The sequence below is a fragment of the Petaurus breviceps genome, unplaced genomic scaffold, assembly GCF_028583685.1.
Source record: "Petaurus breviceps papuanus isolate PSGF00001 unplaced genomic scaffold, PetGlider_PUasm1.0 90845, whole genome shotgun sequence".
Classification (NCBI taxonomy): Eukaryota; Metazoa; Chordata; class Mammalia; order Diprotodontia; family Petauridae; genus Petaurus; species Petaurus breviceps.
Window position 1 is genome coordinate 6,951,720 of NW_027187359.1, and position 24,972 is coordinate 6,976,691.

The window sequence follows — 24,972 nt, forward strand, 5'->3', positions numbered from 1 at the left end:
AAGTAATCCTCACTTATCATGGACTAAAGGCACCGAACCATCTTGTAAGCTCTCTTCAGTTTATCAATGTCCTTAAACCCCGATGCCCAGAACTGAGCACCATATGCTAAATGAGATTTGATTAGGACAGGGTACAATGGGAGTATCATCTCTCTTTTCCTGGAAAATACACTCCACTTAATGTCACCTAAATTCTTTTTACCTTTTTTTAGCTGTCACGTTACACTAATGATTCACATGGAACTTGTAATCCGCTAAAACTCCAAGATCGTTTTCAGAACCTTTATCCACCCGTGGCTCCCTCATCTTATACTTGTGATGCTGAAAACACTTTGACATTTCTCTTTATTATATGTTTCTCTTATTATATCCAACAAAGTTCGCCAGTGGGGCGAGATCCTTTTAGATCCTGATTTGGTCATACTCTACGTTAGTTGTTTTGGCTAACTTTGGGTCATTTGAAAATCTGATGAGCGTGCCATCCATACAGAAACCCAGCTTTCGAACCCAGGTCTTCTGATTCCAAACTCAGTACTCTTTCCAGGAAAGATGATCCTGGATCGTGGAGTGCAAAGCACGTTACGGCTGGGACGAGCAGGGAAGACAGCAGGAGCAGAGTAACAAGACGCCCTTCTCCCTGGGGGGGTGGGGGGGGGCATGCATTTTGTGGGTCGCGTTTAAGGCTGGACGCTGTTGCCGGCTTGGGTTGCCAGGGCCCCAAGCGCCGTTGCTCGGTGACGGGTGCGCTGTTTACTTGGTCGCTGAGATCGCTGGGACACGAGAGAGGTAGGGAGGGAGGGACGCGTTTCCTCTGAGTCTCAGCCTCGCGCAGGAACCTGAAGCACGAGCCTCCAGGTCGTTTTGTGGCCTGTTTTCTCCCCAGCAACCCTCTTCCTGCCGGCTGTCCCTGCGAACAACCTTCGCTTTTACCTCGAGGCCATGGCCTCCCGCTCCGAGGGCACCCTGCTTACTGGCAACAATGCCACCTACGTGCCGCCCAGCCTCATGCCTGGGTAAGCCTGGGACTCTGAACTTCTCCAGACCCACAGCTACTAGTAGAGAAGTCGCGGGGCGGGTTCCGGGGGGCGGGCCTAGGGTTGAGTGAAAGGGACAGGTGTATGCAAAACAAAATCAAAGGCCTCCAGACGGCACAGAACAGAAGGCTGCATGCCAGGAAGACAAAGGTTCAAATGCTGCCTCTGATGCTTGCTGTGCAACCAAGGGCATGTCCTTTAACATCTCTGAGCCTCAGTTTCCTCATTTGTAAAATGGAGATAGTTACACCTGTCCCAGGACCTACCATCCAGGGCTGGTGTGAGATTCCAATGATGATGGCAGTAGTAGTAGTAACAGCAGCAGAAGCAGCAGTAACAGTAGTAGTTGTTAGTATTATCATAATCATCATTATTATTCAGAACACACTAGTGACAGGACAGGGGCTGATTCTCCCAGCCTGCCCCAAAAGCTGGAGGCAGGAGGTGGAAAACAAATAGGGTTCCTGGGGCTGGCACTCTAGGGCAACACCAGCCAACTCTTGTAGGGAGGTTGGGAGGAAGGGTGATTGAGAGAAAATCACGTTCAACTGGAAAGGGGTGAAATGGATGGAAAAAGACAAAAAAGAAACTAAACCTTGCTTATCCAAAGATGGAAAAGGAGCTAACTAGACCCATTCTTCAGAGAACAGATTATTCTCTCCCCCAATCCCAACTTTCCCATACTTTTAAACTTTGGTTTATTACAATTATACATTCGCCCTTGAGATCTTCTAGGAGTAGGAGGGGCCCCTGCCATAACAAGCTTGACCACATTCACATCCTGGAGACAGAGAATCATAAGAAAATCCAAAATTTTAAAACTGGAAAGGACTTAGAACTTGTCTCATCCAAGATCACTTATTTTACAAATGAGGAAACTGAGACCCAGGGAGTAAACACAGAGCTGCTGAGGTATGGTGCAGTAGACAGATCTGGTGCAGAGAGTGAGGAGTATGTGGTCCTTGGGTGCCTTCACCTAGTCTGAACACTTTTACAGAATTAGACTGAGTCTTCTGTAAGAATCTTGCAAGACTTCATAAGCCTTTTTAGAGACAAGTGGCCTTCTATGTCTGTTAGATTTTTTTTAAAGGATCTACCTACCTTTCCTCTCTTTTCCATTTTTACCCAAAGAAGGCTTCCATTCAAACACTTGCCCAATTTTCCTCCCACTTTCCTCCTACTTGCTGCCATGTAAACCTCCTCTTCTACCCACGGTCCTCACTGCTGTCCTCACCTACTCCCTTAGCTTAGCATTTCATGTCACCACCCTGTATGAGAAGTTAAGGACAAAGATCCAAGGACCTTTGTGCCAGACCTGGTCCAAGCATCATGATCTTCAGCCCTCTGTGGGCATGACACACTATTACATCAAAAGCTGGTTTATTGAACAGGGGAAAGAGTAGTACAGAAAGAATTCAGGTTTTGGAGTCAGATGATTGGGTTTAAACCCTTACTCTCACACTTGTTAACTGTAATCTTGGGCAAATCTCTGAGCCTAAGTCTTTCCCTCTTTAAAAAGAAGGATTTGAAATAGCTTCTAGGGTCCCTTCCAACTCTAAATTGGTGATGTCCATTAAGAGTCTCATGTTGTAAACTTAAAATTGAAGGGTGCTCAGAGCCTATCTAGTTCAGGGGTGGGGAACCTGTGGCTTCAAGGCCACATGTGGCCCAAGAGGTCCTCAAACCTTTGCCTGAATCCAAACTTCACAGAACAAAATCCTTTTATTAGGTCCTCAAATGCAGCTCTTTGACTCAATCCAAACTTTATAGAACAAATCCTTTTATTAAGGGGATTTGTTCTGTAAAGTTTGGATTCAATCAAAGGACCACACTTGAGGACCTAGAGAACCACATGTGGCCTTGAGGCCACAGGTTCCTCACCCCTCATCTAGTCTAACCCCTATATTTTACAGACGGAGAACCTGAAGCTCAAAGGGAAGTGAATGACTTGCCCAAGTCCACACAGACAGTGGGTGGCAGAGTCAAGAATCTGAACCAGGCCCTCTGGCTCCAAATCCACTAGAGTTTGGACTTGAGACTGCTGGTGATGGGGAGCCATAGTAGGTTTTTGAACAGGGGGACACATGGTAAAATGGTGTTTTAGGAAGATTAATCTGCTCAAAATATGAGAATAGACTGGAAAAGAAATCACCTAGAGGCATTACTTGGAAGCTTTGGAAATGATCTAGCATGAAGCTCTCTCTAACTTATGGTTTGATCCAGTTCAAGGCAGGTCAAGTGACTTGCCCAAAGTTATTACTCTTTGAGATTGTAGCCATTGTTGGGTGCCCAGCAACCATCTCTTGACTCACACAGGCACACACACTGGCTCCTGGTCTTTTCAGGAGTGCTGACTTCCAGACGTAGAGCTACAAAGCAGGCTCAAATTATTGGGGACAACACAAAAGAAAGTTTTTTCTCTCCTCTTATTTCTTCTAAAAGGGTAGGTGGTGGTAATACAGTTCTCAAACTCACTTTGAGAGGCTCTTTGTGCATTTCTCAAGTCCCTTTTGCCTTTGCTCATTCACTCCTTTTAGACAATTTGTGTAAATTAACAATACCTCTTTTTTTTCTTTTTGCAGGGGGAAGGTAGGGCAGTTGGGGTTAAGTGACTTACCCAAGGTCACACAGCTAGTTTTGTGTTAAGTGTCTGCGGCAGGATTTGAGCTTAGGTCCTCCTGACTCCAGGGCTGGTGCTCTATTCACTGCACCACCTAGCTGCCCCAACAGTACCTCTTTACGGCATTCTGGATTTGGGAACCAACTCCAATGGTATTCAGTTGATCAGTGTGCCAGGTACCATGCTACTTAGACACTGGAGTTGCCAAGCAAAAATCCATATCCTCCAGTACCTTCTTAGAGGAATTGTATGGATTGTACTTCAGGATATTGCCATACTAAGTGCAAATGTAGTCCCTTCTGTGGTTGAAGTCATCCTTGCCTTTCATCTAGACTGCTGCATTAGGTTTCTGATCAGCTTCCCTGCCTCCATTTCCCCCTCTTTGGCATCCTCCAAGCAACTGTCATATTGATATTTCCAAAGCCTATTTCTGTTCATCCTGTTCCTCTTTTAAAGAAATTTCAATAACTCCCCATTACCTTCAGGATCAAATACAAGCTTTTCTGTTTGGCAGTTAAAGCCCTTTGATGCCTGGCTCCAGACGGTCTTTCCAGGCTGTTTATGAATTACTGTTCCCGTCATACTGAACTATTTGCTTTTCCCCATACACAACCTTCCATCTCCCATAACTATGTGACAGCATAGTGTCTGGCACCCAGTAAATGCTTAACAAATGCTTTTCATTTATTCATTCCCATCTTCATGCCTTTGCTCAGGCTGTGACTCATGCCTGTGATACTCCCTCCTTCCCCCTGCCTCTTTGAATATGTAGGAAGCTCCCTTTATGGTTTAACTCAAGTGCTCTGTCATATAAGAAGCCCCCCAGTCATTAGAGCTTCTCCCTCCCACAAAGTTTCCTTTGGGTTTATTTTCTATGGATTTTGTATCAGAACCCAGATCCTCTGATTCTGGAGGCAGGGTTCTTTCCATTGTACAATACCGCCTCCTGCTAAAATCACAGGTTTAATCCAAAAAAAAAAAATGTAATTTTTGCCCAAACTTACCTGCATATATTTTTTTCCTCTAGTAGATGGTATGTTTTTTGAAGACATAGGGATTTTTTTTTGTTTTTTTGTCCTTGTATCCCAGCACCTAAAACAGTGCCTTGTCATTTCACCAATAAAGGACTCCAAACTCCCTCTACCTATGTAGGTTGGCATTTTCTCTGAATGTCTAGTACAGTGCTAATGGGTGAAGGAACCTGCTGAGGGTTCCAGGCAGTATGAGCCAAAAGTATGACTTGACTCTAGATATTCCTGACCTAGATGCCAGCTCCCTAGGGGTTTATTACTTTTTTCTTTTTTTTAGAGGGCAATTGGACTTGCCCAAGGTCACACAGCTAGTTTTTTTTTGTGTGTGTTAAGTGTCTGATGCAGGATATGAACTTAGGTCCTCCTGACTCCAGGGCCAGCATGCTACTCACTGCACCACCTAGCCACCCCTCCCTAGGGGTTTAATGAAATGGAATGGAATGAGTTGAAGGTCACACTTGATGGGTGCCTTCAGATGCCTTCCAACCCTATGATTCTAAGACTTAGTTCCCCCATTCTGCTTCTTCTGGGTCCATTCCATCCTCGCCATTTTATCTAAATGACTACTTAAAAATTGCTTTTACGTTTGTTCTCAGCAGTAAATTTAAGAAGGAGAAGGATGGGCTGCTGGGGAGGGGAGGAGGGGAGAGAACTGCTGAAGATGTTAATTAGTTAATAAAGCTACAGTCGGTGTCCCTAATGGCTCATGGTAACAGTAATTAATGTTAGATATTAGCTCAGGGAGGAGCTGATGCCATTAAGAGGGAAGGAGGGGATTTCTCCTATTGCACAGCAAAGCCTCACTCCTGGTCTGCTGAAGCAACAACAACAAAAAAGATTTTCTTCTCTGGTGCCTTGCCATGCATTTTCTCTGGTGTATACATGCCCACCCCGGTGGAGGATGGGGGGGGGGGAAGGAAGGGGAGCTGAGACCTGGTTCCAAATGCTTATAGAATATTTGGGGTCCTGCTCGACCCATCATATTCCATTGTAGTAGAATGGAAATGGTGTTATATTTAGGGGTCAGAGGACCTGGGTTCAAATCTTCTCTCTGTCACTAGCTACATTACTCCGGGTCACTCATTTCCCCTCTTTAGGCCACAGTTTCCCCATTTGTAAAATGAGTGGGTTGGAACCAATGACCTCTGAAACATCTTCCAAACCTAAATCTATAATCCCCTGAACTGCATCTCTATTAAGTATAATCATCAATCAATCAACAAGTCAAGCCAGCATTTGTCTTCCACAGGACCAAACCACCCCCATGTGCCTACTGGGGAAGGAGGTTATGCCTCCCCTCCAGGCTTGTACACCCTGGTCAGAGCTGGACATGCATCAGGGGCCCAAACATGTGTCTCTGTCAGGAATGCTCACATGTGAGAGCTGGAGACACTATCACAGCAACCCTAGAAGGGAAGCCAGGCGGTCCTGGGAGGAGGGGGCAGGAGAGAAGGCTTCAATTTGGATGCAAATATCCTGCCATTCGATGAGTGGGAAAGCATAGTGCAGAGGAGGAACAGAACAGAGAGTTTGGAGGTGGCTATAAGAAGAATAACAATAGCACCTCAAATTTCTATTGTACCTTTCTCTGGAGGAAGCCTAAATCCCACTGGAGAAAATGGTGAATTATTAGAGGGGTTCTGGAATAAGTGAGGAAAAGCTCATGGGTCATAGAAGACCTAAGACAAGGGTGAGATAACTTCTGGTCCTCCTACATCTCTGCTGACCCTGTCTACCCCAATCCCCCCAACCCTCATCTCCCCACTCCCTTGTGGAGGCAGAGAAAGAATTGGTATTTTAGATTAAATTTCTGTTTCTGACTCTCTAGTCCTTTGTGGTAGGATTAACCTAGTCAGAAACAAGGGAGAGATTTCAGACCTTGACTACGGGTCTGGGGTATACATAGGGAGAGTTCTGGCAGAAGAATGCGTAGGATGGGGCAATCAGGGCTGATATTGAGGAGTAAGCAGGATTTTCCACTTCCTGCTATGCTCCAGAGACCATTGTTCTTAGGCTTCTTGTCTTCTGTGCCAGCCATACTCTTAACAAATTGGGAATGGGGTAGGTGGGAAAGTAGGCCCTTGGAGAGATGGAGGTTACTGTCAGAAGAGTTCAGAGGAGAAGGAAGATAAGATGGGCCACCCCTGTTCCCCTCATGACTGAACCTGCAGTTAATTTGTCTCATCTAGGGCTCACCTGGCTGTATAATTTCTGCCCTTAAAATCCCTTTCCCCTTATATCTTATCTAAATTTCTCTCAGCTATTGCCCTTCCTAGGTCCTGTCCTCTTCTGTCTGCCCTGTCTACTATACCTTCTGGAACCCTCCTCAATTCTTTTTTTTTTTGAGGCCGTGGGGTTAAGTGGCTTACCCAGGGGCACACAACTAGTAAGTGTCTGAGGCTGGATTTGAACTCAGGTTCTCCTGACTCTAGGGTCAGTGCTCTATCCACTATGTCACTTAGCTACAGATTCTCCTTCACCCTGCATCTCTCCTTTTTTCATTTCTTTTATCTTCTGGTGCTCACTAAAGCCTTGCTTGATCCTGAAAACAACTAAGAATTCTCTCCTACCACTGCTGCTCTTTCTCCCCCCCACTCCCCTGCACACATGGTCAGGAGGAGACATTGGCATACTCCTAGTCCCCTACTTTCACTTTTAGACTCTCTCTCTGCTGCCATCATTCGCCAGACACCTCTCCTTCTTTCACATTCACTCTATCCTATCCAGATCTTTCTTGATGTCACCTGTGGATATCCAAGCCACTCTCCTACCTTCCTCATTAAATTCAATAATGGCTCCTAGTCATCACCACCCCTATCCCTTAGCCCTGCCAATACCCTGGCTTCCAGGCTTCTTAGCCTGGTCAACTTCCTTGGTCTTTATTTTGTATCATAGTAACCTGTGTTTAAATCTGGCCTCTAATTAGTTTCAGAAAAGGAAGGTGTGATCTTGTAAGGTCAAAAAGATTAAAGACCGAGAAGAGCCATTGGAATCTAGCAATGAGGAAGTATGGTGACTTTCAAGAAAGAATGTTTTTGTAATTATAGAGGCAATAATAAGTTTCTAGGAAATTGTGGAGAAAGTCATAGGAAACTGAGGCAGTGGGTTTTGACTACTCATTAAAGGTCTTTGACTAAGAAAGGAGGAAATAGGCTGGTTAGCTAGACTGGACGCTGGAAGCTCATTTCTTGTTTGTTTGGTTGCTTTTCAAGACAGGGCATTTCTGTGTATTTATTGATGGATACACTGGAGCCAGTGGAAACTGAGAAATTGAGAAATCGAGGAATTAAATATTTTCCATGGGAGAGGGGGAAAGGAGCATGTTCAAAGATTAGAAGGAATGAGTGCCAAACAGAAATGCAGAGGAGATACAAATACATTGATTTTATTACTACCTGGTTAAATTTAATGTGTGTTTTTATTTATGGAGAACAGAAGAATTTATGACCAAATAAGAGATAGCGAACATTATGAAATGCAAAATGGATAATTATGATTGCATTAAATTGAAGAGTTTTTGTACAAACAAAGTCAATGCAACCAAAATTAGAAGGGAAACAGAAAGCTGGGAAACAATTTTTACAACCAGTGTCTCTGATAAAGCTTTCATTTCCAAAATAGATAGAGAACTGAATCAGATTTATAAGAATACAAGTCATTCCTTAATTGATAAATGGTCAGAGGATATTAAAAGTTTTCAGATGAAGAAATTAAAGCTGTCTATAGTCATATAAAAATGCTCTAAATCACTATCGATTAGAGAAATGCAAATTACAACAATTCTGAGGTATTATATCACACCTACCAAATTGGCACACATGACAAAACAGGGGAATGATAAATGTTGGAAAAGATGTGAGAAAATTGAAACACTAATGCATTGTTGGTGGAGTTGTGAATTGATCCAACCATCCTGGAGAGCAATTTGGAACTATGCCAAAGGACTATAAAACTGTGTATACACTTTGATCCAGCAATACTGCTTCTAGGTCAGTATCCCAAAGAGATCATAAAAAGGGGAAAAAGACCCACATGTACAAAAATATTTATAGCAGCTCTTTTTGTGGTGGCCAAAAATTGGAAATTGAGGTGATGTTCATCAATTGTGGAATGGCTGAACAAGTTGTGGTATATCAATGTAATGGAATACCATTATTCCATAAGAAATGATGAGCAGGTAAACTTCAGAAAAACTTGGAAAGACTTATATGAACTGATGCTGAGTGAAGTGAGCAGAGCCAATAAAATATTGTACATAGTAACAGGAGAATTGTGCGATGACAAACTATGATAGAATTAACTCTTCTCAACAATGTAATGATCTAAGACAATTCCAAAAGACCCATGATAGGATATGTTATCCACATCTAGAGAAAGAACTATGGAGTCTGAATGCAGATCGAAGCATACTATTTGCTCTCTTTTTCTTTTGTTTCTTCTTTCTCATCATTCCTCTGATTGGTTCTAATTCTTCTTTACAATATGACGAATGTGGAAATATGTTTAACACACGTATGACCCTATGTCAGATTGTATGCTGTCTTGGGGAGAAGGAAGGGGAAGGAGGGGGGAGAAAATTTAAATCTCAAAATGTTATAAAAGTAAATGTTGAAAACTACAAATAAATTTTAAAAATAAAAAAAAAATTAGGGTTGATTTGAAGAAGTCTCTTATCAAGGGCGCATTAGAGACAATACCATGTTACTGAGTTTCTGTTAAAGTCAACAAAAGAAACTGTAATAAAGAAATTACAATAAAGATTTAGACTCTGTTAAAAAATAATAAAATAAAAAGTTTATGCCTAACAGTTCATAGTTTCTTATACAATCCACTTTCTTCTTCTTTATAAACTGAAAAGTTTGTGTTTGTTCATGGTTGTTGAATTAATAATGAAATATATATATATATATTTTCATTTTTAAAGGAAAGTACAAGTTCCAATATAATTCTTTCTCTGACATCTGAGAAAAGGATGAAAGTTAGTGTATATAGACATAAGGATTTACTGAGGTGAACAAAAGGGTGAATCAATAGTTCATGCTGGATAGCTTCAATCTTTTTCACTAAAATAAGAAATGAAATCATTTGCCTGGAGCAAGGGAGGGGAGATATTTGAGGGAAAAAAATGGAGGCTTAAAACAGCCAGGTCAACAGTGTCAAAAGCACCAGGGAGACAAGAGAAAATGAGAAAAAGGCCTTTTAATTAGGACCTTGTAATATTTGAGGATCAATTAGTTTAAAGAGGGAATTTTTTAGCCTGGTGAAGACATGTGGAAAAGACATGATAGCTGTCTGCTAGTATTTGAGAGGGTTGTCACTGGGAAGAAGGATTAGACTTGGTTTGTTTTGTCCCTGAAGGATAAAGTTAGTTGCAAAGGATGGAAGTTGAAGAGAGGAAGACTTTGACTCAGCCTAAAAAGAAAACTTCCTAGCAATCAGAGCTGTCCACAAGTGGAATGTTGGTGGCTTTAGGAACTATTAGTTGTGGAATGGCTCTTATTCTTATAAATTTTAATCAATTCTCTATTTATGTTGGAATTTTTATCAGAAAAAAACTTGCTGCAAATAATTTCCCCCCCCCCCCAATTTACCTGCTTCTCTTCTCATTTTGCATTGGCAAAACCCACCTCTTATGTGTATCTTATGTGGCACTGGGTAAGTCACTTAACCTCTTAAAGCCTCCAGATAACTCTTCTCTCTAAAACCAGTTTTAAAGATATAGACAGCCAATCAAAGAGGCTACCCCACCACATGGTAGGGGACATAGCAAGTGTTAGGCAAACTATGAATGCTCAAAAGCAAAGTTATTTTTGTTTAATCATTTTTCAGTCATATTAGACTCTTCGTGACCCCATTTAGGGTTTTCTTGGCAAAGATACTAGAGTAACTTGCCATTTCCTTCTCCAGATAATTTTATAGATAAGAAACTGAGGCAAACGGGGTTAAGTGACTTGCACAGAGTCACACAGCTAGTATGTGTCTGAGGCCAATTTTAACTCTGGAAGATGTCTTCTTGACCTCAGGCCCCATGCTCTACTGTGCCACTGAGCTGCCTTAAAAGCAGACTATAACTTGCTAAAATGTGGAACCCAAAGCTGGATGCTTAAGGTTCAGTTGCACATTGCTTCATTTTACACAAAGTTTACATACAAGATAATCTTTGTAAAGATCAGTTACGCCTTTCTTCTCTTGCATCACCAGTACACCAGCTACTCTTCCACAGAAACTCTGCTAATGACTGACCAATGTTGCCAGACAGTTCATTTGAAAATCTGCCAGATAGAACACCAGTAGCATAAGGGAAGAATAAGTTTAAGTCAGAGAACAGATAATACTGTAATGAGAAGCAAGATAATGTTTGTTTCTGCAGAATGTGTGTAATGGTCCAGGACGACTTTAGGATGACTTACAATGCACATGTCCAAAAATCATAGTTTTCAAAGAGTCTGTCTTTGTGCTGCAAGAATGCAAACGTTAATAACATCTTGATCATGTGGCTATAAAACTGATGAAGTATGATTATAGGCTACCAGTGGGCTGTAACAAAGGAAACTGCTCTGTTGCAGTGTACGTAACATAAATGAGGTTATACACATGCATAAGCATCTATTGGAAATTGGTTTGCAGTAGAATGTTGAACCCGTCTGACACTTTGGAAACAATTTGACCACAGGGTGAGAAACTGCAAGAATACATACACTTAGCTTAGTCAGAAGCGAGTCACTACACAAATACCACAATCTCAGATTCATTGTATACATGATCATGATGATTTTGCTGCACAAACAAATCTATAATTCATCCAATGTGCACATGATTGTTGTCAGATGTGTGTGTATATATGTGTATATATGTACATATATACACAAATGTAACATAATTGGGCAATTATTTACCGCTGAGGGTACCATTAAAGAATTTTTATTGTGAACCCCTTGGACTTTCCTCCCAAACCCCCTAAGTGTCCTCAATCCATTAAATGGAAACCACTGGTCTATACTTTTGTCCAAGTCACTAAAATTTTTTAAATAGAATAGGGCCAAGGATGGAGATCTGGGGTACTTTACTAGTGACCTTTTAAGTTAACATGAACCATTAATCAATCAATTAAGAAGTATTTATTAAATGCATACTCTGTTGTTATTTTATTATTAATTATATCATCATTAATATCATTAATGTACATTGTGCATATTAATGACTACTTGTTCAACTACTTCTGAATCTGTTTATTCTACTATCAAACATGCAGTGTTCCTTATTTTCTGTAGCAGAAACTGACCCACATTCTGAAGGAAAGGATCAGAGAGACCCCAAATTCCCATATGTGTCTCTTGTACATGATGGATTATATGGTACCCCCATGGCATGTGGAGGACCATAGAGGAGACTTGGAGAATCATAGAATTTAACAATGGAAAGGACTTTACAGGGAATCTAGTTAGTTAATTCCCTTCCCTTATTTTAAAGGTAAGAAAGTAAGGCCCAGAGAGGGGAAATAACTTGCTCATTGCATATAAGCATGACTAAATGGCTTAGTAGAGGACTAGACTTGGAGTAAGGAAGACGTGGGTTTGAATCCTGCTTTGGACACTTACTAGGTTGTTGTTTGTCCTTCATTCTCAAAGAGGACCCTGACATCAGGGAGATGATGCCATGACGAGCAAGTGAATTGGATTTCAGTGAGTGAGGGCTGTGCAAAGGCATCAGCCTCACTTTCTCCTCCAGAGCCATCTGGGTCCGGTGGCCAGATATAGATCAGGATGACTAGAGATGGCCTGGATGCAGCGGGAGACTGGCCTTGGACAAGATTATTTATTTATTTATGCAACAGATATTTACGAAGCACTCACTGTGTCCAGAAACTTTCCTTTACTCCTGGTTGAGCAGGGAAAGCATAAAGATAAAAGAGGGAACAGGTATAAAGTTTGGATAAGACAAGACTCTGGACTCATGGAATCAAATAATGGGATGACAGAACCAAGTATTCCTGGGCAAAATTTCATCCAAGTAATGATAATTGTTTACAATTATGCAAGAGTACATATGATTGTACAATGAGTAGAAAGCTGGCATCAAAACCAGGAAGATCCAGGTTCAAGTCTTACCTCTGACAAATACCAGCCATGTGATGCTGAGTAAGTGAATTCCTCCCTGCTCTAAGTAAATATCTTAGCAGAGAAGGTGTCAGTCTGTGCTGGTAAAGGAAGTTTCCTCACCCAGAAGTTCCTTATCAAGTACCAAGAAATGACAGGTCTATCCCTATCTCCTATTTATGAAATAATATTTTTTATTTAAATAGAAAATTTATTTATTAATATATAATTTATTTATTTTTAACTTAACATTTGTTTATTTATATGATCATATAATAATAATAGCACTTTAAGGTTTGCAAAACAATTTATATATGTTGTCTCATTTGATCCTCATAACAGTCCTATGAAATAGGTTACCTTATTCCCCCCCATTCTGCAGTTGAGGAAACTGTGACTCAGAGAAATGAGGTAACTTGCCTGTGGTGACATGGAGAGTAAGCTTGAAGGGTAGGATATGAATTCAGGACTCCTCACTCCCCGTTCAGTACTCTTTTTCCTCTACCATGCTATACTAAGCAGGACCAACACTGCTTAGCTTCTAAGACCAAACAAGAGTTAGTGCACTGTAGGTAGTATGGCCATGCATCACCAGCTTTCTACCACTGGGTGGTGCAGTAGATAAAGCATTGGACCTGGGGTCAGAAAGACCAGTATTCAGATCCAGTCTCAGACTCTTTAATAGCTATGTGCTTATGAGCAAGTCACTGATCCTCTGTCTGATTTAATTTCCTCATCTATAAAATGGGGATAATAATAGTATCTGCTTCCCAAGGTTTTGTGAGGATAAAATGAGATAATATTTGTGAAGAACTTTGCAAACAAGCCTAAAAGCTCTATATAAATGTTAGCTATCATCATTATTACTTATTCCTCACATTAATAAAAGGGAGGAATAGGAAGATCTTACCTGGGGATAGATCCTCAGGCTCTGTCCCAGACCACTTCTGCACCCTTTCTGTACACTTTATTTTTCCCTAAAATGGGATTACAGTTTAATAAATGAAATATGTATTTTTAACAAATTATTATTTTTATATTTGGAAATTGATACAATTATTTAATAAATGCTTATAACAGAAAGAGAAGTCATTGAAGTGCAGACAGCAAAGTAGCCAGATGAAAGGTTAAGGATTGAGAAGTAATTCAGACTCTGTCAAGTCACCCAATCAATGAACATTTATTAAGCACCTACTATGTGTCAGGCACTATGCTAAGCTCTGGGCATACAAAAAAAGGTAAAAGACAGTCCCTCCTCTCAAGGAGCTCACAGTATAATGGGAGAGACAAAATGCAAACCACCCTGTGCAAACAAGCTGTAGACAGGATAAATTAGAACCAAAAGAGGGAAAGCCCTAGAATGACTGGGGATCAGGAAGGCTGTCCTGTAGAAGGTGGGATTTTAGCTCAGATATGAGGGAATCCAGGGAATGTAGGAGGCAGAGAGGAGTTTCTGCCCTTGTAACTTTCTGTGACTTGAGGCAAACAATTTTCCATATCAGAATTCTCATCTCTAAAAGAGGTCAAAGAAATGAAATAAAACTCTTAGGAAATGCCAATAGCCTGATCTCAGAAGATATCCCAGGCTAACTATAAAAATGACTCTAGTAAGTAGCACTGATAAAACCTGGCTTTCACCTTCTAAGCCATTCACAAATCTAAGAAGGATTGTGATACTGAATGAGAGAAGAGAAAGTGGGATGACAGTTATGATAATAAATTGGGGAACTAGGACACGATGCAATTGAGAATACTAAGGTGTATAAACCATGTCATGTATTAGACTTGATCAAGGATTTGCTACAGAAGGCACTAGCATGGAATGTGAAGACTGAATAACATTAGATAAGGTTTCATAGGTAAAGTACCTATGATTTAATTTTAGATTGACTTACAAGATAGCAAATAATAATAGCTCATATTCACATAGTGCTTTAGGATTTGTAAAGTACTTAACACACATTTTCTCATTTGATCTGCTACTGTCATCCCTGTTTTACAGATGTGGAAACTGCGATTCAGAGAAATTATCGGTGTTTCAATACTCCTTTACTTGATGACCTTTTCACCAAGTTCTATGATTATTTTAATGCATATTATTTTTTATTTTATGCTCTAATCCCACACCCCAAATTACCTATTGGGCATTCTGAACCATATGTCCTATAGACATATTTGTTTCAAACCTGAAACAAAACTCTTTATCTTTGAGGGAGGCAGCTAGGTGGTGCAGTGGATAGAGTGATGGGTCTGGAGTCAGGAACCCCTGAGTTCAAATCCAGCCTCAGACACTTACTAACTGTGTGAGCTGGGGCAACTTCTTAACTTCTGTTTGTTTGGATTCCTCAGCTGTAAAATGAGGATAAGACTGCCTTACAGGGCTGTTGTGAGGGTCAAATGAGATAATATTTGTAAAGTGCTTGGCATAAAGTAAGTAAATTCTCCCTTCCCTCTTCCCCCCAAACCTACCATTCTTCCAAACTTAACCATTTCTGATGAAGGCACCTCCATCCTTCCAGTCACCCAGACACACAGCTGTAGGCCGCCCTCCATTCCTTAATGTGCCTCGTCCTACCTGTCCAATCCTTCACCAACTTCTTCTTGATTGTACCTGTCTACCTCTTGCATATCAGACAGCCACCACTCTGGTTCAGGCACTCATCGCTTGTCACCCGGACTGACGCAGTGGCTTCTTCTTTGGTCCTCTTTCAAATCCATCCTTCATACAACTCTTCAAATAGTATTCCCTAAAGTATGGGTCTATGTCACTCCCCTTCTCAGTAGACTCCAGTGGCTCCTGATTAGCCCTAGGATCAAGTTTTTAATTTTAAAGTCCTTGCTGATCCAGCTGTATACAACTATACACCTCCCCTATACGCACTCTCTTCATTCTGTCCAGTCGTATTGGCTTTCTTGCTGCTTCCTACCCATGATACTTTATCTCCTATCTCCATGTCTTTGTCTTAGCTGTTCCCCATGCCTGAAATGTACCATCTCCACCTCCATCTCTTAGAATCCCTCCTTTCTTTCAAAGCCTCCCTTTCTGTATGAGACTGTTTCTGATGCCCCTCACTGCTGGTGCTTCCCCTCTCTACCTACCTTGTGTTTGTTCTGCATGTCTTTTAGATATTTGTATATGGTATCTCCCTCAACAGAAACAAAACTCCTTAAGACCTGGGACTGTTTCATTTTTGTCTCTAGATATTCCCAGTGCCTTTATAGTGCTTATTATATGCTGCAGTAGGTGCTTAGTAAATGCTTTTTTCATCAATTAATGGATCAATGTAGGGTTTCTGGAGCCTTTCACTGGAGGGATGGAGGTAAGACCTACTGTGGCTCCTGTTTTCTCTCCTTTCTAAAAGAACAGCTGTTCAGGTCACCCTAGACAGCCTCTAAGGAACTCCCAAGCTGACCTAGTCAGTTGTTTACATCATTGGTGTCAAACTCAAATAGCAATGAGGACCACTAGACCATATATAAGGATCCCTACATGTCGCAGATTAGCTTAGAAAAACATATTAACATTATTTATGTTTTATGGTATTTTTATTTCTTTTTGTTAACTATTTCTCAATTACATTTTAATCGGGTTCTGACTGTACTTGGAAGTGTTGTGAACCACCCATAGCCTCCTGTGTGTCTGACATCTCTGGTCTACCTTCATCCAGAAGGGTCAGGACCCTTCCTTCTCATTGAATCATAGATCTAGAGGTGGAGGAGACTTTGGAGGTCATGTAGTTCAACCCTCTCCTCCTACAGATGAGCAAACTAGGAGTTAAGTGACTTGCTCAAGATCTCATAGTTATTAAAGTGGTAGAGCTAGGATTGAAACCCAGATCCTTTTATACTCTGAATCCAGAATTCTTTCCATGACGCCAGACTGATTCTGTTGCCCTAGGAATCACCTCATTACCTTCATGTCTTTTTTAGGTATCAGGGTCATGTTCCAAATTTGGCTTTCTCCTTTGGGGATACTTATGGCAACGCCACCTATAAGTATTTCCAAGATTGCCGAAATTCCACCAGCTATAGTTCCTACGGCAAAGGTGGCCAGTTCCCGACACTTTCCACCGGAAATCACAACCTGGCGTTGGGTTACCGCTCCCATGCCTGGGGCCCCTGGCTGTATACACCCACCTACACGCGCTATAACCTTGACAACAACAGATCTGCACAGCTCAAGCAATTCTACCAGGTGAGTTGAGAATCCACTCTGGGAAAAAGGTGTGGCTACTAGCACCCCAAGAGGCTGCTGGGTTTGGAGATAAAAGACCTGGCTTTGAATCCTGGCTCTGGGGACTTTATTCAAATGACTTTACCAACTCTGGGCCATAGTTTACTCATGAGTGAAATGAGGAGAATGGATCAGATGGCCTCTAGGATTTAGGATCCTATGAATTCCCAGACTGATTGGAGTGAATTCTGCTCCACATTGTGGTGGTTGGGAGAAATAACTCATTTCCTCAGAGTTATCCTTTGGGGTTCCAGATGCTTCTGAATCTTCAAGCTGAGGCTGGGTCCAGTAACCTGGCAGGATGAGAGAGATCAGTGGGAGGAGGGTTGAGGAATTTGTGTTCTCTATCTTCCTTCATAACCTTCCTAAAGAACCTTAATAGCTCCCCAAAGACTAGGGGAAAATTCTTTTGAGGGTGGTGGTCTAAGGCTCCTATAATGACCTGCTGAATGTTATTTTCCTCTGCTGACATGATAAGATATGGAAGGGGCCATTCTGGAGCTAGGAAACACCACCTAAGTGAGCAAACTTTCTAGCTATTGTCCTTTAACCTCTTGTCTCCAAACTGGATGAAATAGGGCCTACTCTTGGTGAGTTTGCTGACATAAGCTTTATTGAAGGACTCATGGGAACAGAGAAAAGTATATAAGTCAATATATGGACCTAAGCAATCAGAACTAATCCCCCCTGGCCTCAGGTATGTCTCCACCTTAAAGAACATGGAATTTGCTATAATCAAATCAGGGCTTCTCTTATAGTAGAAGAATCCACCCCCTTAGGTGGGTGGGAAGTGGATTAAACAGGGTCTCTAGGGCAAAGGGTCACATGTGAAGAGACTCAACTTGAGCTTTGCCCAGCCCAGGTGGCATTTGTCCTACAGTCTTGTTTTCTCTACTGGAGTAATATACTGGGCATATTCCCAGAGCTGGTGTGGTTCATGCAGGCCTAGATAAAGTGGCCTGGACCTGCTTCCACAACCCCTCTGCATTCCTTAAGCCCTATGTTCAGTGTCATGCCAAAAGACCCAAACTCCCAGGATTCTTACAGGTAGAAATTCAGCTTAGAGATATCCAGGTGAATGCTGCCTTACTCAAATTCTAGTTCAATTCTGATCCAATTCCAGGTCTGCCCAATATGTCCCAGAATTTCTAACTGTAAGAATCCTGCAACCCTAGGGGAAAGATACTTCAGAAATTCCCATCCTTTCTTCGTGCCACATTAACAGTCCTGTCAACCAATAATGCAAGGTGACGGTAATACATACACTTACATCTCTCCTATTCCCTGGAGAATAGTGTTCTCTGAGTTGAAGGGGAGGGGATGTCCACCTAAATTAATTCTGTGTAAGGTTCAGTTGGGGCCATTACTACTAGAAATTCCCCAAAATGGAATGCACCTGAAGTAGGATGGAAGGAAGCTCCCTTGGGAAAGACCTTGCCTTTCTCCAGGTTCAGGTCCAGATGACTGAGAAAGACCCCAGTTCAGAAAGCTGTTGACACATGCCATCTAGGGACATCAAAGAGTATGTGTGGTGGTACCTCTGGGTGAGGTTCCCCCACTCTCAGAGGCACAGAGATGTGAGTCCCTGTAGTCCATACCTGCCCACTGACTGACTCCTCTGCCACCACCTTCCTTGGTTTGAGTTATAGCTGGTACAGATGCACCGAGAACATTACCGAGACAAGACGGGCACCGTCAACCGGGTCCCTTACTTTGTGCTGCCTGTGAAGGAGAATGAACGCTATCCTCTGCCTACTGACCTGTGAGTACCACTCCTCTCCAGCCTACCCTACTCCACTCATTTCATCTAAGATGCTTCCTTGGGATACTCTACCCCACAACTCTTAGGGACAGGAAATGAAGTTGAGGGATAGAGAAGGTTCAGGATAAAGGCAGATTTTAGTCCTTCAAGGGAAGAGAGTCTGGTGAGTATAGTATTGAGAGAGGAGTTCAGGCTTCCTGAGTTTCCCTGATGCCATGGGGCAAGGAGGTCTATGTTCCTGTCCCTCCAAAAGTGCTCTAGGTTACAGATCTTTCTAACTAATGCTGGTGTAGGAAAACCTCTAGAGGAAGTCTTACAGAGGGTAATGTCCAGTATTTTTCTTCTCTTTAAAAAAATACATATATATTTTATCAATGCTTTTAAAAACATCATTGCCACTTCTGAATGTCTCCCCACCCATCCAGAGCTACCCACATGTATATTCGTGTGCATGCGCACATACACACAAACACATATCCCTATAAAACCCTCTCATAATGAGTAAACTGGCTGTAACTGACAATGTCTGCCTTACTCCTTACTCACAAGCAGCCATCTCTCTTTTGAGGGGATGGAGGCAAGCTTCATAGCCAAAAATATTCATTAAACACCTACAGCTTGCATTGCACTAAGGTTCTGGGGGAGATGTAAACAGAAACCTGCCCTCACCAAGTTTATAGTCTAATGAATACAATACCCCCATTGCCCTACATCTCCTAGGCCTCTGCAGAATATGCTAGGAGCTTTGCTGCAAAGCTTTCCTCACAAACACTGTGACCCAGACCTATGATTTCAAAGTTACAGTGAGTTCTGTAAGAAATTCCCTGTACCAATGCAGATGGGCACCTTACAGACAGTTCATAGTTTTAGCAAGTTATCTGGGGCACTGTGGGTTTGAGTAACATGCCCAGGGACACCCAGCCAGACTATAGTGTACTAGCCTCTGACACTGTGTGTCAGGGGGAGGTCCTGCCTCATCTCTATCCTGGGCTACCCCTCACTCTCATATCTCTTACTATTTCTGATTCTGCTTTTCCTCAGGTTTGGAGGCAGCTGAGACACCTGATCTTAGCCTTGGCCTATGGGGAGGGAAGCCTTTGCCTGTGTCCTCTGGCCTGGGTCAGGTCTGGCTTCTCTATTGCTCTCTATTGGCCTCTTGTCTTCAGAACACTTCTGTCCGGGGGTGCCTAGGTGGCACAGTGAATAGAGCACTGGCCCTGGGTTCAGGAGGACCTGAGTTCAAATCCAGCCTTAGACACTTATCACACACAAAAAAACTGGCCATGTGACCTTGGGCAAATCACTTAACCCTGATTGCCCTCCGAAAAGCAAAAAAGAAAAAGAAACATCCACTTTAGGGGGTGGCCAGGTGGCGCAGTGAGTAAGAGCACCAGCCCTGGTGTCGGGGAGACCCAGGATCCATTCCAGCCTCAGATACTTGGCACCTACACAAAATAACTGGCCGTCTAACCTTGGGCAAGTTACTTAACCCCAATGGCTTTAAAAAAAAAAAGCACTTCTGTCTTCATGGAGCTTCTCTCATATCTCCACTTTCCCAATTCATAGCCTTCTAAGGACTCTCTTTCTAAGCTCTACTCTGTGCCTGGGAGTCAAAGGTTATGTCACAGCTAAGAGAGCCAGAACAATGCTTGAATGATCACTATGCACAGATGAATAATTACAATGCAAAATGATACATGATGAGAGCATAAAAGACACCCAGATTGCTGCTAACGGAGCTTTGAGTTGGTTCCGGTTCATGGGGGGGAGGCAAGAAGGTGGTGGTGGAAATGAGTGAGTCAGTGGGTGAGAAAGGATAAGTTGGGATTTAAGAGGGAATGGGACTGATAGGGGGTGAGGGAGGATGATGACATGTCTCCCTAGGCTAAATGAGTCCTCCACTGAGGTCTGGGAATGGTTGAGCCAACCTCTGTTCAAGATGGGTTTAGATCAGGATCAGGGGTTCTTTACCTGGGGCCCAGTCTCCTTCCACACCACTGGGCTCTCTTGGACTTCCCTGGTATATGTAGGGGAAAGAACCCTGTTCTTGGAGTCAGAAGAGTTGGGTCTGCACAAGCTCGTCCATCAGCAATGTGATGTTGGACAAGATATTTTCCCTCTTTGGGCCTCAACTTCCTCAGTCATAATATGAGGAGATTGGCTTAAATGACCTTTAAGATCCTTCTCAACTGGAAAACTCTGGCTCCATGGCTCTCAAGTTCTACCTCAGCATTCCTCCACTCCCAGCTTCAAGGAATCAAGCAATGGTGGTGGTCAGACACATAGGCCTTGATGGTGAATGACTCACCTGGCAAGCCAAGGGGATAAAAGCACCTCATCCAATGATCCAAGTACCCTCTGGGAACATGTTTCCTTATGTTTCTCTTCTTTATTTCTACTAAGGCCAAGGAGGTAAGATGTGGAGAGGGTGAGGCTGATCTAGGTTAAAAAGAAACAAACAGTGTTTATAACTAAAAGGAACCTCGAAGAGTATCGAGTTCAACTCTCCCTCTCTTCCACCTCCAATTTTGTAGGTGAGGGGATGACACCTAGAGAGGGAGAACGATCAGTTATGATTATCCATAATTTGAACCCAGATCCTCTGACTCCAAATCCAAGGACCTTTCCATTAGGCTGTTATGTTATTGTTCCATTCTTTCAGACTTGTCCAACTCTTCATGACCCACTTAGGGCCTAACAAATCTCCCCCAGCATATGTAATGGCATGAAATCAGGATAGAATGATCATTAAGGCCCTTGGGGAATTCCATTCCATTCAACATTTATGTAAATACCTACTCTGCAAAAGGTGTTTGAACTAGATAAAGTGGAGGAAAATAGAAAAATGAGACAGTCCCTGGCCTCAAGGAGCTTAAATTCTGCTAGGGTAAAACAACATATGCACACATGAGTAACTATAAAAACATACATAAAGCAAATACAAACTAATTTCAAGGGGTAGGAAGTACTGACAATTATGGAAATCAGGAAAAGGCTAATTTTTAGAGGAGTCTTAAATAACCTAGGGGATTTTAAGAGACAGAAACAGTAAGTAAAAGAAAACTGACAGGGTGACCAAAAGATATGTTTCAAAGTGCTATCCTGACCTTAACTGGTAATGGTGCTGAGATTTATGGGCTGAATGTATATTTCTATAAGCTTCTGGCATGTTCCTTTCTCTTGCCTGCTCCCTTCCCCCCTCCGTCCCCTCCCCTCACTGCTGCTTCCCTGAATCATTGTCTATCTTCCTAGAGCGAACATTGGTGAGATCCAAAGTACCCTAGGCTCAGTATGGCTCTATGTATGCACGATTTTCACTGTCCTAAACTTGGGTTCCCCCCAGCTTTTATCATTGTTCTGCTGACACTTGTATCTACTTTTCTGGATTTTAGGAGCAGCACTCAGAACCTGGAAATGGTCCAGAATTTAAACTAATCTCCAAGGCCTTAAAGAGGTTTGTTGGTCCTTACCAAAATAAACCAACTACCCAGGACACTACCCCTTAGTTATCTCCCAAAAGGGTCCACTGAGCCAGAGGCCTAGAGGGATCATTCCTGAAGGCTGAGCAATGTCATCTGCTCCCATATAAGGTGTGGCCGTGGCCAACATACCCCCAATTTCCTTTCCTGTTGTGGGTTTCCTATGCCCCACTTTTCCAGGTGAGGGAGGGTAAAAGTGGGGGAAAGGGTGGAGGGAGGGTAGGGACAGATAAGTGGGGGGTAGGTAACATTTCTGAGATATCTGTGTTCTTTAGAACATCCCACTGGAAAGTCCTACTGCATTTACTCCCTGCCCCTCCCCTTCTGGGAGTATGTGTTTATTGTCAATGCTGATACACACCAGGAGAGAATGGGCAGCTGATTCGGGTGTCAGGGTGGGAGGAGATAAGACTTTATTCCACTAAATTGCAGAAGACAGCTAAATTTATTTCCAGGTACTGAGTGCCCCCTGGTGGTAAGAATCAGCTAGACACTTAGTTTAGCCAAAAAAAAACCTTTTATAAGAGGAACAGGAAACAATTATTTAGTGAGGCTAAAGAAAGAATATGACATAAGCTACTACTGAGGGCCAAGAAGTGGGACCTATTATAATTATTATTACTCATGGAGAATTTTTGCTCTATTAAGCAAATATATACACACATGTATATATACACACACATACACATATGTGTATGTGTATGTGTCTACATACACATATGTATACTTATTTAAAACACTGTCCATTGTAAGGAGTTTATGCCCAGTGGATGCTCTGACTGGTAGACAGGGGTAGGAGGCTGAGAAACAATCCAAAGAGCTGCCATACCGAAACATCTTGCTTCGAAGGGACCTGCGGTTTTGAGGATAATGATTAAAAAAAAAGTGACTATAAAGGGAATGGAGTGGGGGAGGGCTAGTGAGCATTTATATAGCACCTATTATGTGATTCTCACAACAATCCTGCAAGGTGGATGCTAGTATTATCCCCTTTTTACAGTTGAGGAGACTGAAGCAAATAGCAGCTAAGTGATTTGCCCAGGGACACATAGCTATAGGTATCTGAGTCCAGATCTGAACTCAGGTCTTCCAGACTCTGGGTCCAGCACTCTATTCACCGAGCCACCAGCTGCCTACATAATACCACCTTCCATTTGCCTGGTCTTTAGTTTTCAAAACACAATTGCATGCACTATCTCATTTGATTCTCATAATTGTGTGAGGTGGATGGCATACATATTATTATTATTATTACCATTTTACTGATGACCAAATAAAATCAGATTAGGAAAACCAAGTGATTTGCCCAGGATCACACAACAAAGAGGTAGTCTGGTAACCTAGATAAAGATCCAGGTCTTCTGACCCCTAGTTAGTAGGATGCTGGAGCAAGCTTTTACTAGCTCCTGGAAGTGAATTGTTCAGTTTTCAGAAAGTGGCAAATGCTACAAATACGGGATTCATCTTTTTGTCTTGCTGATTGTTAGGACCTAAGAAAGTGATAGAAAAATGTTTATGACTTAGATAAAACTTAAAAGGGTCATGTATACATTTTCCCTCCTGGAGAGTTGGTTGTTACACATCTGTCAGCACACCCTGTCCCTAGCATTCAATATGCTGCCATCCTCTTCCTGTTTGCTTCCTATTGTGTGTTTTTGGAAGACTCTGGGGAATAGTGAGTGTGTATGAGTGTACATTTGGAAAACTATGAGGTCTCCTCTGGAGTGTGCAGGAAATCACTCTGAAATAATCTCCCAACCAAACTCCAGATCATCAGATGAGAGCTCTCTATGGAATGAGTTACATGGGACTTCCACTCAATCTGCTCTTTCACCAGAAGGGAATTTCACAGCTCGTGGGTGTGTCCACTGCCTCAGAGAGCTACAAGGAAGATGGAATGGAGTCATGGAGGAGTAGAGGAGAGGTCCCCTGACCTCACATTCAGGAACTGTGACTTCTCTAGACCTTGTTCTGTCAATAACTAGTTGTGTGCCCTTGGGCAAATCACCTCACCTGAGTTCACTCATCTGTAAATTGAAGTCTTGGTTTAGATTTCTGAGGTCCCTTCCAGCTCCAAAATACTGTGATTCTAAGTGTGAAATGTCATGTCAGTTTAGGGGGTTAGTGCAGCAAATCCTGGGTCTAGTTGGTCAGACTCAGATCCATCTAAAAAGATAGTATAACAATGAATCTGACATCCAGACTGTCTGAAGAATGGATTAATTAGAAGGGTCCTTCTTACTTGGTATTTTCATGGCAAAGATTCTCTCTCTCTCTCTCTCTCTCTCTCTCTCTCTCTCTCTCTCTCTCTCATCTCTCTGAATAGCTCTTCACTTAGCAAACTGCCCAGACCTGTCCTCATTTGCCTCCTTCTCCTCTTTTCCACAGACCACCATTGTCCCCAAGAGAAAAGTGGCACCTGTTTAGAATGGCCCCTGAGAACCTGAAGACACATCAAACATTCCCCTCTGGGAAAAGAGTCTCCACAAAGGATAGAAATGTGAGAGATAGTTACTTTGAGTACAGAGCTTGAAGCCAGATAACTGAAGCCAGCAGGATCTTGGTGCCAGGGACCTGGATAGTCTGGTTCATAATAAAATGTTTGATTATAACAGTTTCTTCTTCCTCTTTTCCATGCCAATGAAATTTCTTGGCAGGAGCAGCATGGGGCTCTTAGCCATGCACAGGTTAGGCATGATCTGAGTTGCTTGCAACA

At 42.3% G+C, this 24,972-nt stretch overlaps 1 protein-coding gene across 2 annotated transcripts; it reads left to right on the forward strand.

The window, feature by feature from the left end:
* The first annotated feature begins 751 nt into the window (after positions 1 to 751).
* On the forward strand, positions 752 to 24,868 carry CIMIP2C (ciliary microtubule inner protein 2C). Of its 2 annotated transcripts, XM_069072284.1 has the most exons (5): positions 755 to 1,013; positions 16,712 to 16,976; positions 18,665 to 18,777; positions 22,170 to 22,231; positions 24,645 to 24,868. In XM_069072284.1, the coding sequence occupies exons 1-4, from the start codon at positions 940 to 942 to the stop codon at positions 22,210 to 22,212; spliced, it is 495 nt and encodes a 164-aa protein (XP_068928385.1). In that variant the 5' UTR covers positions 755 to 939; the 3' UTR covers positions 22,213 to 22,231; positions 24,645 to 24,868. The 2 variants fall into 2 exon arrangements, with proteins under 2 accessions (XP_068928384.1, XP_068928385.1); XM_069072283.1 differs by lacking the exon at positions 22,170 to 22,231 and having other exon boundaries at positions 752 to 1,013.
* Positions 24,869 to 24,972: the final 104 nt, after the last annotated feature.

Bases quoted from the DNA above. Each gene is read 5' to 3' on its own strand.
- CIMIP2C (XM_069072283.1), top strand. From the start codon at position 940: ATGGCCTCCCGCTCCGAGGGCACCCTGCTTACTGGCAACAATGCCACC. The intron at 1,014-16,711 runs GTAAGCCTGGGA...TGTCTTTTTTAG, and splicing joins CCGCCCAGCCTCATGCCTGG to GTATCAGGGTCATGTTCCAA. The intron at 16,977-18,664 runs GTGAGTTGAGAA...TTTGAGTTATAG, and splicing joins AGCTCAAGCAATTCTACCAG to CTGGTACAGATGCACCGAGA.